Source organism: Neolamprologus brichardi, chromosome 15 (assembly GCF_056152115.1).
Source record: "Neolamprologus brichardi isolate AB-2024 chromosome 15, ASM5615211v1, whole genome shotgun sequence".
Taxonomy (NCBI): domain Eukaryota; kingdom Metazoa; phylum Chordata; class Actinopteri; order Cichliformes; family Cichlidae; genus Neolamprologus; species Neolamprologus brichardi.
Window position 1 is genome coordinate 10,728,197 of NC_142118.1, and position 16,013 is coordinate 10,744,209.

General features: G+C 39.4%; 1 protein-coding gene across 4 annotated transcripts in view; it reads right to left on the bottom strand.

Annotated features, from left to right (window-relative positions):
- The window catches only part of wasf1 (WASP family member 1), a 62,603-nt gene that overhangs the window by 24,702 nt on the left and 21,888 nt on the right, over positions 1 to 16,013 (bottom strand). For all 4 annotated transcript variants that reach the window (XM_087851906.1, XM_087851908.1, XM_087851907.1 and 1 more), the window contains exons 2-3: positions 7,800 to 7,954; positions 6,180 to 6,314 (exon numbers count right to left, since the gene is read on the bottom strand). In XM_087851906.1, coding sequence (XP_087708032.1) covers positions 6,180 to 6,314; positions 7,800 to 7,932 — 268 coding nt within the window. In that variant the 5' untranslated portion in view covers positions 7,933 to 7,954. The remainder of the gene's footprint in view (positions 1 to 6,179; positions 6,315 to 7,799; positions 7,955 to 16,013) is intronic.

Below are 16,013 nucleotides of genomic sequence, written 5' to 3' on the forward strand. Positions count from 1 at the left end.
GGGCCAGGTACAAGCAGTGGTCAAAAGGTGAGTGCCAATTTGGTATTGTTGTATGCTGAGCAAGAGCACTGTGCCCTGCTGCCCCTGTGAATTAAGGGAAGTGCATGAGGCTGTCAGATGGTGTGACAAGTAGGTGCAAAAGCGACAAATAAGTGAGAGGCAGCGCACAAGTCTGTGCCAGGACTCATTTGATGCAGCGTGAGGTGCTATAAACCTCCACAAAGCAATGCTAGAGCTTCAGTGCAGTTTACTACACTGTTTAGTGCAGGCAGAGAAACACAAGGCACACAAACACGCGTGTTCAAATGGATGTCTTAACATGAGCCTTTACATCCTAATTACAAAATGTTATTTATTCAGCTGAACTACTAATTAGACCCATTTAATGAAGACATTTAGCTAATGTGAAAAATGTGAGGGTATGTATAGGAGAATGAAAGTAAATTAGTGAGAGATATAGCAAGAGTGTGTATGTGTGTGTGTGTGTGTGTGTGTGTGTGTGTCTCTCTCAATTGATGAGTGGCCAAAATGCTCTCAAACCTTGAAAGAACTGTTTGAGGGTTAAGATTTGGTTTTAGGGTCCGTGAAGGAATTGGGATATGGGGTCCTTGCAGAGGCATAAGTAGAGTGTGTGTATACGTGTATGTGTGTGTTAGGTCAAGCAACACCAGGTGCAGCAGACTCTGATCTCAGGATGTGAAGCTTCTTATCAGCAAGCCAGTGCTGGAAAGTTTATCTCCATCCCTCATATCTTTCCCTTAAACAGATAGCATCTGTCTAAAACACTTCAACTAAAGAGAGGTGAGGAAGTTCTTGTCGCTCACACACCCCTCCCTTCAGCTCCCCTCCTAGTTTCACGAAAATTATGTTTTCCCTCTTTCTTCATTTCATCCCCCTATCTCATAGACATGCAGTCCTACGCGCAGCAATACTAGATAAGAAAAGTCACAGGCCAAACTGTCTTTTAGTATGCAGGCACGTCTCCCTCCGCTGTTGTACTTCAATGCAAATGTTGCCCTATATTTCCCCTTCTGCGCAGTTCTTCACACTCTTTCCTTTCCCTGATTCGGTTTTTGCTCCGTCTCTCCGCATAAGCTTGTTTATTGTTTGTCCTCTGTCTTTCATTTTGTCCTTTACTCAAATTTATCTAGAAGTTCTTCCATGTGCATAGAAAACCCTCATAAATTACAAGTGCTATGCACAGTTTTAGAGTAAACAGAGTGAGTCTTGTACTGCAGTGAGACAGACTGTTGCAGAAGAAGAACAAATAAAAGACACACGAAGTGCATGCCAACCATCTGAAATTCGTACTGGGACATCGTGTTAGTATTCACAACTGCACTGTCAACTAGTGTGTACTAAGAAGAAAGTATAAACTGTTGAAGTCACCTTATCAGTTTGGAGTTGACTTCAGTAGGCTTTCATCACGGCTGCTTGCTAGTCATCACTCATAATGCTTTTGGGTGTGCAAATGCTCTTTTAGCATCTGCATAATCGTCTGAGTCTGCCTGAAGAAAAACTTTGTCACATGACCATGTCCCACTGGTTTCTACATAAATGGTGAGGCAGACCAGAAAAACCATCTAGTGCAAGAAATTGAATGCCTGGCAAATAAAAACATTTCATAATACAGTACTTCCAACACAAAACATAAACACTGACAGAATTATAGAAAAATGACTATAATGGTATATTAAAATTAATAATGAAATTATTAGTATTAAATTATACATTGTAATTATGTCCATTTTTATTGCATTATTACTTATTTTCTGTTTTGTTTTTTTCCCCAGTGTATCACCCCTCACTTTTCAGCTGCTGAGGGTTGCACTTTTGCTTTCCTGTAAGCCTTTATCAGGGCTTTTATTCAAATCATCCATTCCTTCACAGAACCATTCATCCATCCGCTTATCCAATTCAGGGTCACAATGAGACCATCTTAACTGTCGTGGATGAGAGGCGGGATACACCCCATCGCAGGGTTAAACAACAGCACATTCACATTTAGGTTCACCAATTCACCAAGCAAGCACATCTTTCAACTTTGGGACGAACCTAGAGTAATAATAATAATAACTTTATTTATAAAGCGCTTTCAAACAAAGTGCTGTACAACTATTTGACCTAGAGTAGACATAGAGAGCACCTCACAAGCACCAAGAGAACATGCAAACCCCACACCAAAAGGTCCTAGTCAGGGTGGATTAGACCCCAGGACCTTCTTGTTGTGAGCCAAGAAGTGCCACCATGGGGGATACATAAATATATGTATACATAACAAAAGAAGAGGACATAAATGAGAAAAAAAACTCAATCTGAACATTATTTTCCCTGCGATTCTCAGGGATGTGTATACTATAGATCTGACCATTTGATACACTAAACACAATGGGAAATGGAGACAAAACAACAACAACAACAAATGGGAGCTTCGGAGAAAACAATTTAGCCTTTTTTTTATGCTCTACCTTTATATACTCTGTACACATGTAGTACTTTGTAAAGGATAAAATGATAAAAATTTGAGGAAAAATCAAAGGCGAGAACAAGAAAAGTGATGTAACAGAGAGAGAGGAGTCAGGGAAGGTTAACAAGCAACTAAAAAAAAACTGAAGTAAAAGAGAGAAAAGCAAATACAAAACGATCAAAAAAATCATGTTAGAAAAGAAAACTGGTGATAGAGGAAATATAAACCATGTATAAAATAGGTACACAAGTAAACAGATGAGAAGTACTAATAGGGGAAGCGAGAAATGGAATAAGACGGCACATATAGAAAAGTGCACAGGGACTTGGGGTGGCTTTGTGGCCTTCCATAATGGCCCGCAGCCAGGGCAATGATATAACGGGGCCATTAAATAGGGGATACAGGCCATTAGTTTGGCTGGCTACAGTGATAGGGGGAAGAGAGCCTGACAGCACACAAATAGCATCCACGCAAGATGGAGGAAGAGCAGAGATCAATCAGAGAGATGAGAGTGAGGAGGCCAACAAAGACAGAGGGGTGCAGGGGGCAATGCAGACAGAGACAAAAAGGGGAGTGGCAACTGAGGTCTAAAGGGCAGAGTACCCTTTGAAAAGCCTACAGGATGTGGGCAAGCTATGAGTGTGTGTGTGTGTGTGTGTGTGTGTGTGTGTGTGTGTGTGTGTGTGTGTGTGTGTGTGTGTGTGTGTGTGTGTGTGTGTGTGTGTGTCTTAACATAGTGTATATAAATTCATGTAATATAAAACTCTTTGACCTTAACCACTGCACCAGCAGTGGCACTGCATACATCACTATGACCATTCCTTCATCCCACATTTCTCTGCGACCTTCAGCTGAACTTCTTTCAAGTCACCTACTTTCCTTCACCCCTTTTCCTTACGATTTATACTGTATGTCTTTAAGCGGCAAAGCTCATTTAGACCCCTACAAGCTCCTTATGTACATATACACAGAAACAATAGGATGTGTCTGCTCATCACAGGTATTATTAAACCAACACTTGCCATCCTCTGTGCGCAAAAGGTTTAAATTTAGCCCTTGGGTGTAAAAATATTAATTATGATTCAGTGAAAGGTGCTAATCTAACAAAACCCAAATATCTCATCTTATTTTAAGTACAGCTATAACACCATTAAGGTAACAGGGATGGAACCAAACCTTTAATTATATAATAAATGGCCTGCATACAAGCTCTTTTTTATTAAAGCAGTCATTCTCTTTCTGTCAGGCGCAGATTATGTATATTGGCAGAGGTGGCAGAAGTGCTTAAAAAAATGTTATGCCTACCATAGTACACATTTATGGTGTTTCCCTGCATCATTGCTAACCATGACCCCTCTGGTAAAGCTAATGTGAGATTTACATTTTTTTTTTAAACATACACTTTTTTTATTGTTTAAACCTCAAATCAAGAGTCTAAGAACTTTGATGGTTCATTATTTAGACTACCATCACTATAGACTACCTTGACCTGGGTGCCTGAGAACCATCACAAACAATTCAAGATCTGAAAACTTTAATATGAAAAACTCAATATTTCACATATTTACAAATCCTGTAATAATTATTGCAACACTGATTATGCCTGGCAAATTAAAAGTATTAGCACTGAACATGATCATAACTTAATCACAAATTACAGTATGTGTGCACTAAGTTCAGTAGCACCAATTGCTAATAGCTCATAAAAGGTTTTAAATAGTCTCACAGAAACTTGTTGTGGTTTTGTGGACAGCATCTGTAAAATATAAGTGCACTCCTCTACCTTGCCTGTGCCCCATCCTCCACCCTATCTTTATTCCTTCACTGTCCTGATTTATGGTCCAATCCCTTTGTGCACTCATTCTCCTCTCCTTCACACCTCCTTCTCATGGCAACCACAAGGCGGAAACACACACTCGCCATATTACAAAGCAAGCTATGTGCTTACTCTAAAAGCATACAGTTGAACTGTGGTGTGTCTTTGACCATGAATGGGTACAGAAAGGGGAAAGGGAGGTGGTAAATGCAGGGTCGTGTTTACAAAAAACCTAAAATCTTCACACAACTGATCATCTCCTGTGCAGTCATAGCATACTCGCTTAGTTTGCCGTTTTATAACTTGATTTCACTAATCAGTTATTAACATATTACGAGAGAACAGTAAGTGTGGGCTTTTTGATTCAAAGACAATTTTCTCTTGGTAACAAATGAATACTGAGGAGCTGAACTGAGTGGGAAATCTCTGTAACCTGCAGAGGAGGCCATTTCAACCTGGCCCAGAAAATTCTGCGGTACAGTCCTTTTACACACCACTGGTTTTTGCTGCAGTGTCCTGTATTATGCACCCATCCCTCTATCCTTCCATTTTTCTTACTCTCCACCCCTCCAGCTCTCCCCCACCACCACCACCACACACTTAAACTGCAACTGAGCTGATTCTTATCCATTGTCTCTCAAGCCAATACTGAGCTAAAATAGGATAAGTCAGGCTTGTATGTGAGGGGAGATAAGACCATGGACCACATGCACACAGTGAATAAAGACAAAATCATAATCACATATTTATCAATTCAATCACAGTAACATCACATGAATAGGAGCTAGTAATCTTTTGCTTAAATGATACAAAGATTGACTTTGTTTTTTCTTGGGTATTTCCCAAAGTAAATCCATAGATGTGTCTCTAAAATAATAAATATTTATAGTTCATTCTCTGCAGGTTAAGACAGTGAACCTTTTGAGGAGTGCGTGTTAGCCCACACGTGTTTCCCCTCCAACCTCTGCACACAAAAACATCTCCCTTCCCACCAAAGACCTGCACAACAGGCTTCTACAATTAGATCACTTGCAATTATCCAATCCGCACAGATACTATATGCGGACATGCTGAGGATAAAGGGTGCTGACAGGATGGGGAACAGCTGTGAGGAGATGATGAAGGAAAAAGGTGAAAATGGTGTTGATTAAAAAAAAAGAAGAAGAGTTTAAAGTGATTTGGTTAATGTCAAGGTATCATTGCACGAAGTGAAGATTGGAATGTGCAGTCTACAGTCTATCTGTGTTTAAAATAAAAACCTATAATTCTGCACAAAAAGCGAAACAATTCATTGCCTTGTTTAACAAAAAAAAAAAGTCTTTGGTTGCATTCACAGAAAAGTTATAAGGAGTGAGTACAACTGAGTGAGCATTTTACCGTCTCTGTCAGTGACAAGGCAGCAGTTACAGTAGCATTGTGCAAAGCCGTAAACACACCGCTGGCCCACAGGAAATTGATATGGCGCCTTGGAGCGTGGTATTATACTGCTATGATTCTCTCCCCTTTTAGTTTGCAACGCATTCCCCACTAGATACCCTATTGTGTCATCCTGCCTACCCTTTCTCAGGATAACCTAGATTACCTGACAGTCCCACAGATGATCACATTCCATTTTCGTTACTGCTAACAGAAGCTACAGTCTAACCACTGGATTTCTCCTCACATAAAAACTTTATTGGGTAAAGAAACTTTTTTTTTTACTGGCCTGGGTTTTCACCACTGGAGGGGGGGGGGGATTTGTGTTTAATATTAGTGGAGGAGATTCTGTTTCATCATCCAACAGGCACATTTACACATACACAGAGCTGTCTTACAGACACACAAATCAAAGTAAGAAGAAATTCCAAAAGAATGGGATGTGGTGTGTGAAACGGCTTGTGTGGGTACAACACTCACGTTCCTCTTCTTTGGGGTCCAGCTGTGTGACACTGATGGAGAGGCGGTCCACGCGCTCCTGCAGGGAGTTGACCCGGAAAGAAAAGGAGTGTGCTTCATTGAAGAGCTCTCCAAACAGGTCCTCTGCATATTTACCTAGGCACACACAGAATTGAAAAACACTGAGATGAAAATAAGTACTGAAATGGACTGAGTAGCTTGATTAAATATATTTATTTTAAAGATATTAAGAGCCGAAAGGTATTCAACTGGTGGCTGTGGAGGTAATTTTTATGTAAAGCGAACTTCTTGTTACACTTAAGAAACCAGATGAGATGATTTAAACTTTGTGACACGGCTGCTGGAAACAACCATCAGAAGATCAGCAACAATACTCAGGCAGGCTGTGGTGTTTAAGTGACACTCAGTTTCCTGGAGTGTGTCTTCTGCATACCGTGGCTATAATGAGTGGGTATTTGAGGTACTGTTTCTTTCCCTTTGGCTTAAAACAGTCACTGTCCTCTGACAGTCAGATAACTGACGCTCATTGGCTAATTTCTCTTTTTTGGACCATTCTCCGTAAACCCTAGAGATGGTTGTGCGGGAAAATTGCAGTAGATCAGCAGTTTCTGAAACGCTCGCACCAGCCCATCTGGCACCAAAAACAACACCACCTTTCACTTAAAACATCTTTCTTCCCCATTCTCTATTTTCCACTGAAGGCAATGGCTTGCTTTGCAATTTTAAGGAAAGATATGCAAATCTTCTCCAAAATTCTGTGGATTCCCTCTTTGTCTTTGTTCAACTGCTTTACCAGTTTTCATGGAATTTGGCACCATAGTTTTTGCATAGTTTTTCTGACAGATAGACAGACAGACGTCTTTCCTTTGCCTGAGCTGTGCAGTTAATGATAGTAGGGGAAACACTGGCTTACTGGTGAGGTGGAAAGCCATTAGGGACATAAAGGTGCTGCCTGACTGCTTTGAAAGAGACGTAAGCATTGATGTGTGATACCAAAATTTAATTTAAAAAAAAAGAAAGAAAGAAAAAATGGTGTAGATTAAGCCAGAATGATAAAACTATTACTTTCTGCCAACATTTTCTTTATGCTAATACATTTCAGCCAGGTTCACTTATACATCAGTGTACATCCCAGTTTCTGCCCTGCTAAATGTAGGCGGTGATTTTACATTATCACCCACCATTTATTTCATGCACTGAATTAATTTTTTAGCTTCTATAAAATGAAGTGGATTCATGCCATGGCCTGTGAGTCATAAACATATGCTGCAATACGCAAAATGTTTTCTCAAACTTCCCAGCACAAATGAATTCATCACAAACTATGGCGACCAAAATATACTGCGAATGAGATGATTTACACTCAGGCATGTTGGTAGATTTTTAGAGCTTTCTAAAGAGTCAAGAATCAAAAACCGCACATACTACTTAAACTACAATTGTGTACAGTGCAAATATCTCAGTCTTAAAGTATGGAACAACCTCACTGCCAATATAAACAAATTTCATAAAAGTTATTATACTTAAAGGAAGCAAGTCTGTGTATGTATAGTGTGCCGTGTCTGTTTAAATTATGAAAGAACACATGTGTCTGTACACGAGTGTCCTCAGGTTACTGACTGAGGCTGCTGAGCTGGCGGATGACGTTGGCCAAGGAGATGTTAGTCACACATTCCAGCTCGTTTTTGATGTTTCTTGGCAGCACCGTGTGGCACAGGTGCCTGGGCTCGATGGTGCGCTTCACCAGCGGCATCCTTCTGCTGAGAAACCGCTACCTGATAGAGGAAGGGGGGGGGGGGGGGGGGGGGGGTAGAAAAAAGAAAGAATACAAAACTTCAGTGAGTCAATTCTTGTCATAAATCGACTTGCTATTTATTACACCTTCAAATAAAAGAGGTACAGAAAACACACGCTTCACTCACATCCCGACTGAGAGAACGAGAGAGATGGGCTGCAGGGTGAATATGAAAAAGGACACGTATAGAAAAGGAAATAACTGTGAAAAAGGGTCTCAAGTAATAGAAAATGCAGAAAAATATGACACAAGTAATGCTTTGACATTGCCAATAGCCATGTTGCCTCATCTGTTTCACTGACGTCCCGCTGTCTTGTTCTTTTCATCATGCATAGCCTGCATAACACACCTCAGCACTTTGTCTGCCCACTCAACCATGCTAATGGCATTAAGGCTGTACTGAGAGCTGCTAAGGCTCACATCTCCTCCTGTCAAACTAACACAAAAAAGAGGGACCGCTGGGTAAAACCACAGAACACACAGCGATGACACACACCCACGACTACTCACTGTTGTGTCACCTAAAACACCCTTTCACCCCCAAAACTATACGAGAGTTGTTAAGCAGTACAAAGGTATAAAGTGTAACACGTGGAGTATGCTTAAAGTTCACTCCGTTTATCTTGGTTTGTCTTTGACTCATAACCTGCCGGTGAACAGGTTTTCTCCCACAAACAACCCCTCCCCTCCTGCTGCACCCAAACCAGCTCATTTCATTTCCCTATTAATACAGTCACTATTAAAGCGCATGAGTGCATTCATTCACTGAAGTTTATATCTTTACAAACACAGACACTTAAATTAGGTGTTTGACTTTGTTTTTTATTCTTTATATGTAATAGAAACACTGCTGGGTAAAAGTCTTGATACACCCTACGTTTCTTTATATTTTGCTAGGAAAATTAGAAAAATTTGGTGCAACGATTTTCTCAAAAACACTGGGAAATACACTGCATGCGGCAAAAACAGAATTTGAAGAATTCTAACAAGATTGAAAGCAAATATTTTTTATGACTGCCTTTAGTCTTCAGTACAGCCTGAACTCTCTTAGGCAAGCTTTGTTGTCATTTTCTTAAGTAAAGAATAGCTCTCCAGGTTTCTTGAAGGACATTCAAAGCGCTTCTTTGGATTTTTGGCTGCTTTTTGTTTCGTTCTCTTTCAAGATGATCCCACACTGGTTAAGTAATGCTAAGGTCCAGGTTTTGGAGAAGCCAATCAATGATTGATCGTATTCCATGTAATAAATAAGAGACCAGTAGCTAAACATAGCCATTCGCTAGCATGATACAAATTGTCATATATAGGAGTTATGAAAATAAGGAGGAAATAAGGACCAGCAATAGCAAGTAAAGAGGGCTTGATGCATGTCTCCCTTAGTGATCAATATGTGCAATTTCTTAAAGATAAAGTACTCAGATGAACCAGCAGACCAACTGACAGGTATGGTAAATGGTAAATGGCCTGTATTTATATAGCGCTTTACTAGTCCCTAAGGACCCCAAAGCGCTTTACACATCCAGTCATCCACCCATTCACACACACACATTCACACACTGGTGATGGCAAGCTACATTGTAGCCACAGCCACCCTGGGGCGCACTGACAGAGGCGAGGCTGCCAGACACTGGCACCACCGGGCCCTCTGACCAGGTATGGACAGTGATTGACATGTGATGTTTCCGGTGCCCCAATATATTATTAGAAAGGCTTCCATCACTGAGGAATAATCACAACTCTTCACTGTAACCATAGAAATGTAAGACCAGAATGTATCCTGGCTAAGGATGGTAAGAAGAGAGAGAGAAGGTCCAGAAAAGACTGTGCTGAGTTGAGTCATCTAGGAAGCATCTAAAATGGGAGCATCAGTGTCCATAAAAGGAAAAACATGTGCCTCTTTTATCTGTTGCTGAAATGGTTTGAAAGAAGAGTGGAAGTGATTTTAAAATGACACAAACCCAAACATGGTGCCAATCTCTGCCCACCACTAAAATAACAAGAGATCCTCAGAGATCCTTTGAGTGTACACACACTCACCATCCTCTCCTCACTGGGAACAACTCTTGACACAATGGACACTTGTCAGAATCCAGATGTCTTCAGAATATCAAAACTACCTGCCAGCTGTTACCATGTTGACCTTTAACAAGCAGGCAGAGCAGTACTACCCAAAGTAGCATGTAGGAAGATCATCTTGAAACGCACATTTCCAAGGGAAACGCATGCCATAAACTATATTCTCATATGAAAAATATTTGCCACTTGAACATTTTGAATGTACATTCAACTCTGTTTAGCTTCTACTGGTTGTCAGACAACTGGCTCAAACCTAACCCAAATAATTCAACACCTAGTCTGAGGCTTTTTACTTTACTAAAGATTAAACAAATGAGCCATAAAATATAAATGAATTAATTCATTGCTAAGAGGCTCAGAAGTGTTGATAGGGCTAGGCAGATCATGCCTTTCTCCCGGCTTCTGTTGTTGTGTTGTGTAAAGCTGCCCAGCTGCTGCTGGCAGCTTTGTAAAGACTATGAGTCCACTTTTCAAAATGTCAAACTCTTCATGTACACAACAGTAATATTTGTCATCTTAATTTATAGTCTCTTCTGAAAATTAAGCTGCATCTCCCTAAACGTTCCAGTGCTGTGCTCCTTAAAAAAAAAAAAAAACCTCCATCTCTTATGCAGTTTTCATATCAGAAATCAATAACACATTTATTTATCTATCTTTAATTAGTGTATGTGCAAAGTAAGTCACTTTAGATTGTGTATACTCAGCATATCAGAAAGGTTCAGAAAGAAAACGGGCAGACACACTCACACACAGACGCGCGCGCACACACACACTGTGTAACATGTGGGTTTATTTCAAAGTTAGTAAAGAAAAGAGTTTAAAAAAGCTAAGTTTTTTTAGTTATTAAAATGACCTGTGAAATTATAAAAAATACTGAGTTAAGTTAAATGAATCTGGGAGAAAAAAAAAACAAAAAACAAATTCAATGAATTTAAAATACATACATACCTGGATAAAAAAACAAAACAATAGGACACCAACAGTCTTCAATTGGCCTTCCCAGAGCACAAAACTCAACATTACTAAAGTGTCGGATCTCCTTGAACAGCCAAAGAAGAGATCTGAACGTCTTTCAAGAAGCCTGGCAAACTACTCCTGACGACATCTTAAAATAAATGACAAGAAAGCTTGCCTAAGACAGTTCAGGCTGAAGAAGTTGAAGAATAGAGATGGTCATATCAAATATTGACTTTCAAGCTTGCTAGAATAGTACAAATTCTGCTTTTGCCTTATATATTTTATTCCCTTGTAGTAATTTTCATGGCGCTAAAAAACATAAAGAATAAATGAGGGGCTGCTCAAAACTAAAACAACTGTTAATTTACATTAAATAAATCAGAAAGGGCCAAGTGCTTATATGATTTTTTTTTAAACAGTGAATGTGTTGTCCTTTTAACAACCTTCCTTCTAACCAATCATAAGAAATATTTTTTTAAGCTGACAGAAAAGCAAACAGTGACAGAATATTAAGTTTCCAGACAGCAGCGAAATAACGATGAGAAACGGGAGAAACAAACAATTTTTGGCAGAGCCGGGAGGCGTGCACAATCTCAGTATTAGTACTTTTATTTTCATCTGCCTTTTTAAACAAGTACGGCAAGGATGACAGACTTGATTTTGATTGTATCGAAAACAAAGCAAAAAAATAGATGAAGTGATAGAAGTGATAATACTGATCCTTCTTGGTGTGGGCATTTCAAATAGTAGACACTAACAGTTTTCTTTGGTCTCAAAAACAGATTTATGAACGATTTAAAAATACTCTGCTCAAAGATTTGGTCAAACTGAAGCAGTTATGAATTTCAGTGTTTCAAAGTCACCAATAAAAATCAAAGTCAATGAAGAGATTCACTTCTCTTATCTAGCTTTAATCTTGTTTTCCAATAAACGCAGACAGAAGGAGTGTTGATCTAGTACAGGCAGGCAAGGTTACTGCATTAACTTAATATAAGTTGGCACATCATTAGTAAGTAAACACAGTTAACTTCACATTGCCTTGGTTTTCAGTCAGTGTCTTGCCGCACTGCATGAGCTTGGATTGTGATGAATGACTGCAGCATACCGTACATACTGCCTGCTGACAGGATATGAAATAATTTAGGACTGCCGTCCATGATGGAGGAAGATATTCTCTACCCACATATGATTACTCACAAACTGCTAGCACACACTTTCATTCTGCGTTTTTACACTTAGGTTTCTGTATCATATGGTGGCATGATGTATATGACAGCATTGCTCCTGTTAGAATTTCTTCAGTCATATATACAATCTTGGTTGTGATCAAGAGATAAATTGGAAAAATATAAGAGAAGAAAAACAAAGAAGGGCTGACGGGACAACTGCAGGGCACTAAGCTCAAACATATTCACATTTAGAAAACTAACAGAACTGTCCTGAATGAGATAAGAAGTTTGATAACAGGTCGGTCACGCTAGAGTAAAAATTAGATGGCATCCTGCTTGTGACTAGGAAAAGTTGGTGGTTGCTTTGACATTGCATTGAAATTTCTGGACTGAAAGAAGTTGTGCCGACTAGCTAGTCACCCAGAAAGGCAGGTGTCTGGGTTGGAGGCAACCTGCCTCCAGGCAATCATTTTCAATTAGATATCTAAATTTCTGTTTCAGAGCTATGAGGTTGTGGATAGACACTGAATATAAGTAGTTAATGTCCATTTATGTGAATGTTGATGGCTATTTAATCACACTTAAGGGCAAGATTATCACAAACGGGCTGCATGTAATTGCTAACTTGACCTCATTCAATCACAAACTGATAGCAGACTGACTTCGTACTATTGCGGGTTCATTACAGTCTTGATTCACCAAACTCACTTTAAAGATAGCAACTGACTGCAAGTGGTCGCAGACCTGGTACCCAGTTTCAAAGGCAATGAGAGATCACAATTTCATTACAGACTGTCACAGTAATTATGGTCATGCTGTGGCCTCCAAGCAGTTTTTCCAAGTGTGCCACAAAACTAACATTCAGATCAAATAAAGAACTCAAACATGGTGATTATACTCTGGAGTATAGACACACCATGGACAGAAAATTATTCTTGTTATAGTTCTTCAAAGTCTGACTGAAGTTTGCCTGCAGGGCGCATGCATAGTTAGTGTAATGTAATGTAAAATCTCAGCATATGAATCAACCTGGATGCTTGCTCAGAGACTTGCACTGGGTGACCAAATTTACGTCACCCAGGCCCAAGCAGAGCCCATAAAAACAGCTGCGTTAACGACAAATCACCAAACGGGAGATTTATTGAAACAACCCCCCCCAAAAAAACAAAAAAACCCAATACAAAACAAAGCAAAAAAGTGCTCAACACCCTGTTAAATAAAGAATGCTCATCTTGAATGGTTAATCTTATGAAAAGGATTGAAGCATTTTCAAATCCAACAGTCAACGGTGTGCATTTTGTGGGATAAAATGTTGCTATAGGCATACTGATATATTTTGTTGTCATTCAAGCCCTGAGGAGATGATTGTCCTAAAACTGAAAGGCAAAATTGTAGGTTCAGCAGAAGAGATCATTTCTAAGGAGAAAGTACAGTTCACATGACAGAAAAATTATTGTGTATGCATTTTTCTGTTTCAGATTTGGTCGTTGTAATGTGTGGCATAAGCACAATGAGATGCAAAATCTAAAATCTTGTAATTATCTTAGACTTTGATTGATTCACTTTTACGTCTAAGTATCAAAGTATCGAAATAGTTTTCACACAAGTATTCTTAGATTTTTAACAATAGCTGTTCAATGAAAGAAAAGTATGTAGATGACAAAACTGACAGCTCATATTAAGGAAATATTACACTGCTCCATTTTCTCTTTTATCTTGATTCAATCAGGAAGACACTGGATAGGTGTTTGAGAGAGTGCCACGGTCTCTCTATACTTTTTTTCTATTGGGATGATTACTACACATATACGCACACAACAAATTAACATTCCTGTGATTTTACTTTTCCCCCCCCCATCCCATCTACGGACTAGTCAATCCCTGTCAGCACACCCTTTGGCACTCTGCTAATACTTTTATGGCTCATTCATCTTGATGGGAGGGCGCGGGGGGTGCTTCCCGCTGTCACCTATCACCATAGCAACAGCTGCAGTGGGATGTCATCGGTCACTTTGTAATATTGCACGTTAGGCGGGGGGCAGGAAAAGGGAAGAGGAAGTGAATGGGTCAAGATCACAGTGACACTTCGCAACAACGATAGCACTTGATGAATAAATGCAATATGTGTGGGAGAACAAGCCAGCGATCAGGGATTGCTCATCCATTGTGTACAGGCACAAAGTGGGGTGAGGGACGGCACATGCCAGGAGAGAGCTAGGGGCCTCCTCTGGTGCAGCTCGTTGCACCCGAACAATGAGTCCAACTGAAGGCTCTAATGAATCCTAATGGAGTATTTACTCACTCACACTGCAGCACAATATAGCTCCCGACCCCTCAATGTGGAGCTAGTCAAAGACCTTTTATGTCGAGGGTTTTCAGAACTGCCAGACTACACCATCAGATACACTATGAGATAAGAGTGGATAAAAATGTAAGAGAAAACAAGATGATTTTTGTGTGTTGGTAAATTATACAAGGAATTTTAAATGAATACAAAGAAACCTCAGATAAGACAGAATTTGCATTTGTTTACAAAAAAACAATAAAAATCCAGCGTTGATCCAATTTGCTGAGTCTTAGTTTGCCATTAGTAGCTGCATCAGAGTAGTTTGGGGAAAAAATAAATATATATTTTAAAAAAAGAAATAAATATTTTAAAAAAATAAATAAATAAAAATCACAAGATGACTAAAGTAAGCTGCGATAAGGAAGCCAGCCAGTGGTAAGGAAAGCAAATTGCCTGGGTCTCAAGAGAGATCTCATCATTAAGTGATGTAAAATTCATGGTCTGAACTCTGATTTTTCTGCTGGATCACCATGAAACAGAATCCAACACAAGGCACACATAGAGAGTCTGCATGCGCTCATGCACTGATTCTAAATTTAACTTTTTTGAAATTTCCAAACAAAATGCAATTTCCTATTTCATCCACAAGCGTACTGACCTAAGTATGAAGAAAAGAGAAATATTCGGATCCTTTTTGTTAAAAAGATTTTTTAACAGTTGATTTCTAGGATTAACAGTTTAACTGAGCTAGTATAAGGTTTGGTTGATGTTTTTTTTTTTGGGGGGGGGGGGGGGGGGGTAAACAAAATGTTCATTCTACTTTCGTTCAACTTAACACTTCCCTATGACGTGATCAGTGTCCTTGGAACTGTAGCTTGCAGTAACAGCATGGTATTGAGTAAAATCCAAGCTATAATTAAAATCTACGCACCGGATGAAACCTCTGCATTCCTGGTATGCTAATAAAAAACATCTTTCATCTGTACATTACACATAACACTTTTCTATTTCTGAAGCAACATAATTCAGTACTTCTTCAGACCATCCTATTTGTGTGCTATCACATTAAATGCACAGAAAAGAAACTGCAATTGAGTTGGTATCTACATGCTGGCATCCAGTCACCTGTGGAGGTCAACAATTTAGCTAATGCATCTGGCGTTCTAAATCCAGCATAATAGTTATACCACTGGCACCATCTATAGGTGTATGCCTATATATGGTGCCATCTAGTAGGAAGCATAGGTAAATTAAAAACAAAACAAAACTCTCATACTGACAAACTGAACCAATCTGTTAGACTAAAGCAGATGAATCCTCTTCCAAAAAAACAAAACAACATTAGCAATTTCCTGTGTACTGATGTTTCCGGGGAGGATTTGCCAGATAAGGCACTACTTTGCACAGGAAGTTGTTTCACTTTTTCCTACTCTGTTTTTGGTCATTTGTTGTCATATAGCACTATTTTATAATCAAGGAGTTCTCGTGCTCACTGCACAGATCTACGATTTCTGTGTCAGTGACATCTTACTTTCTTTTTGCATTGATCCCGC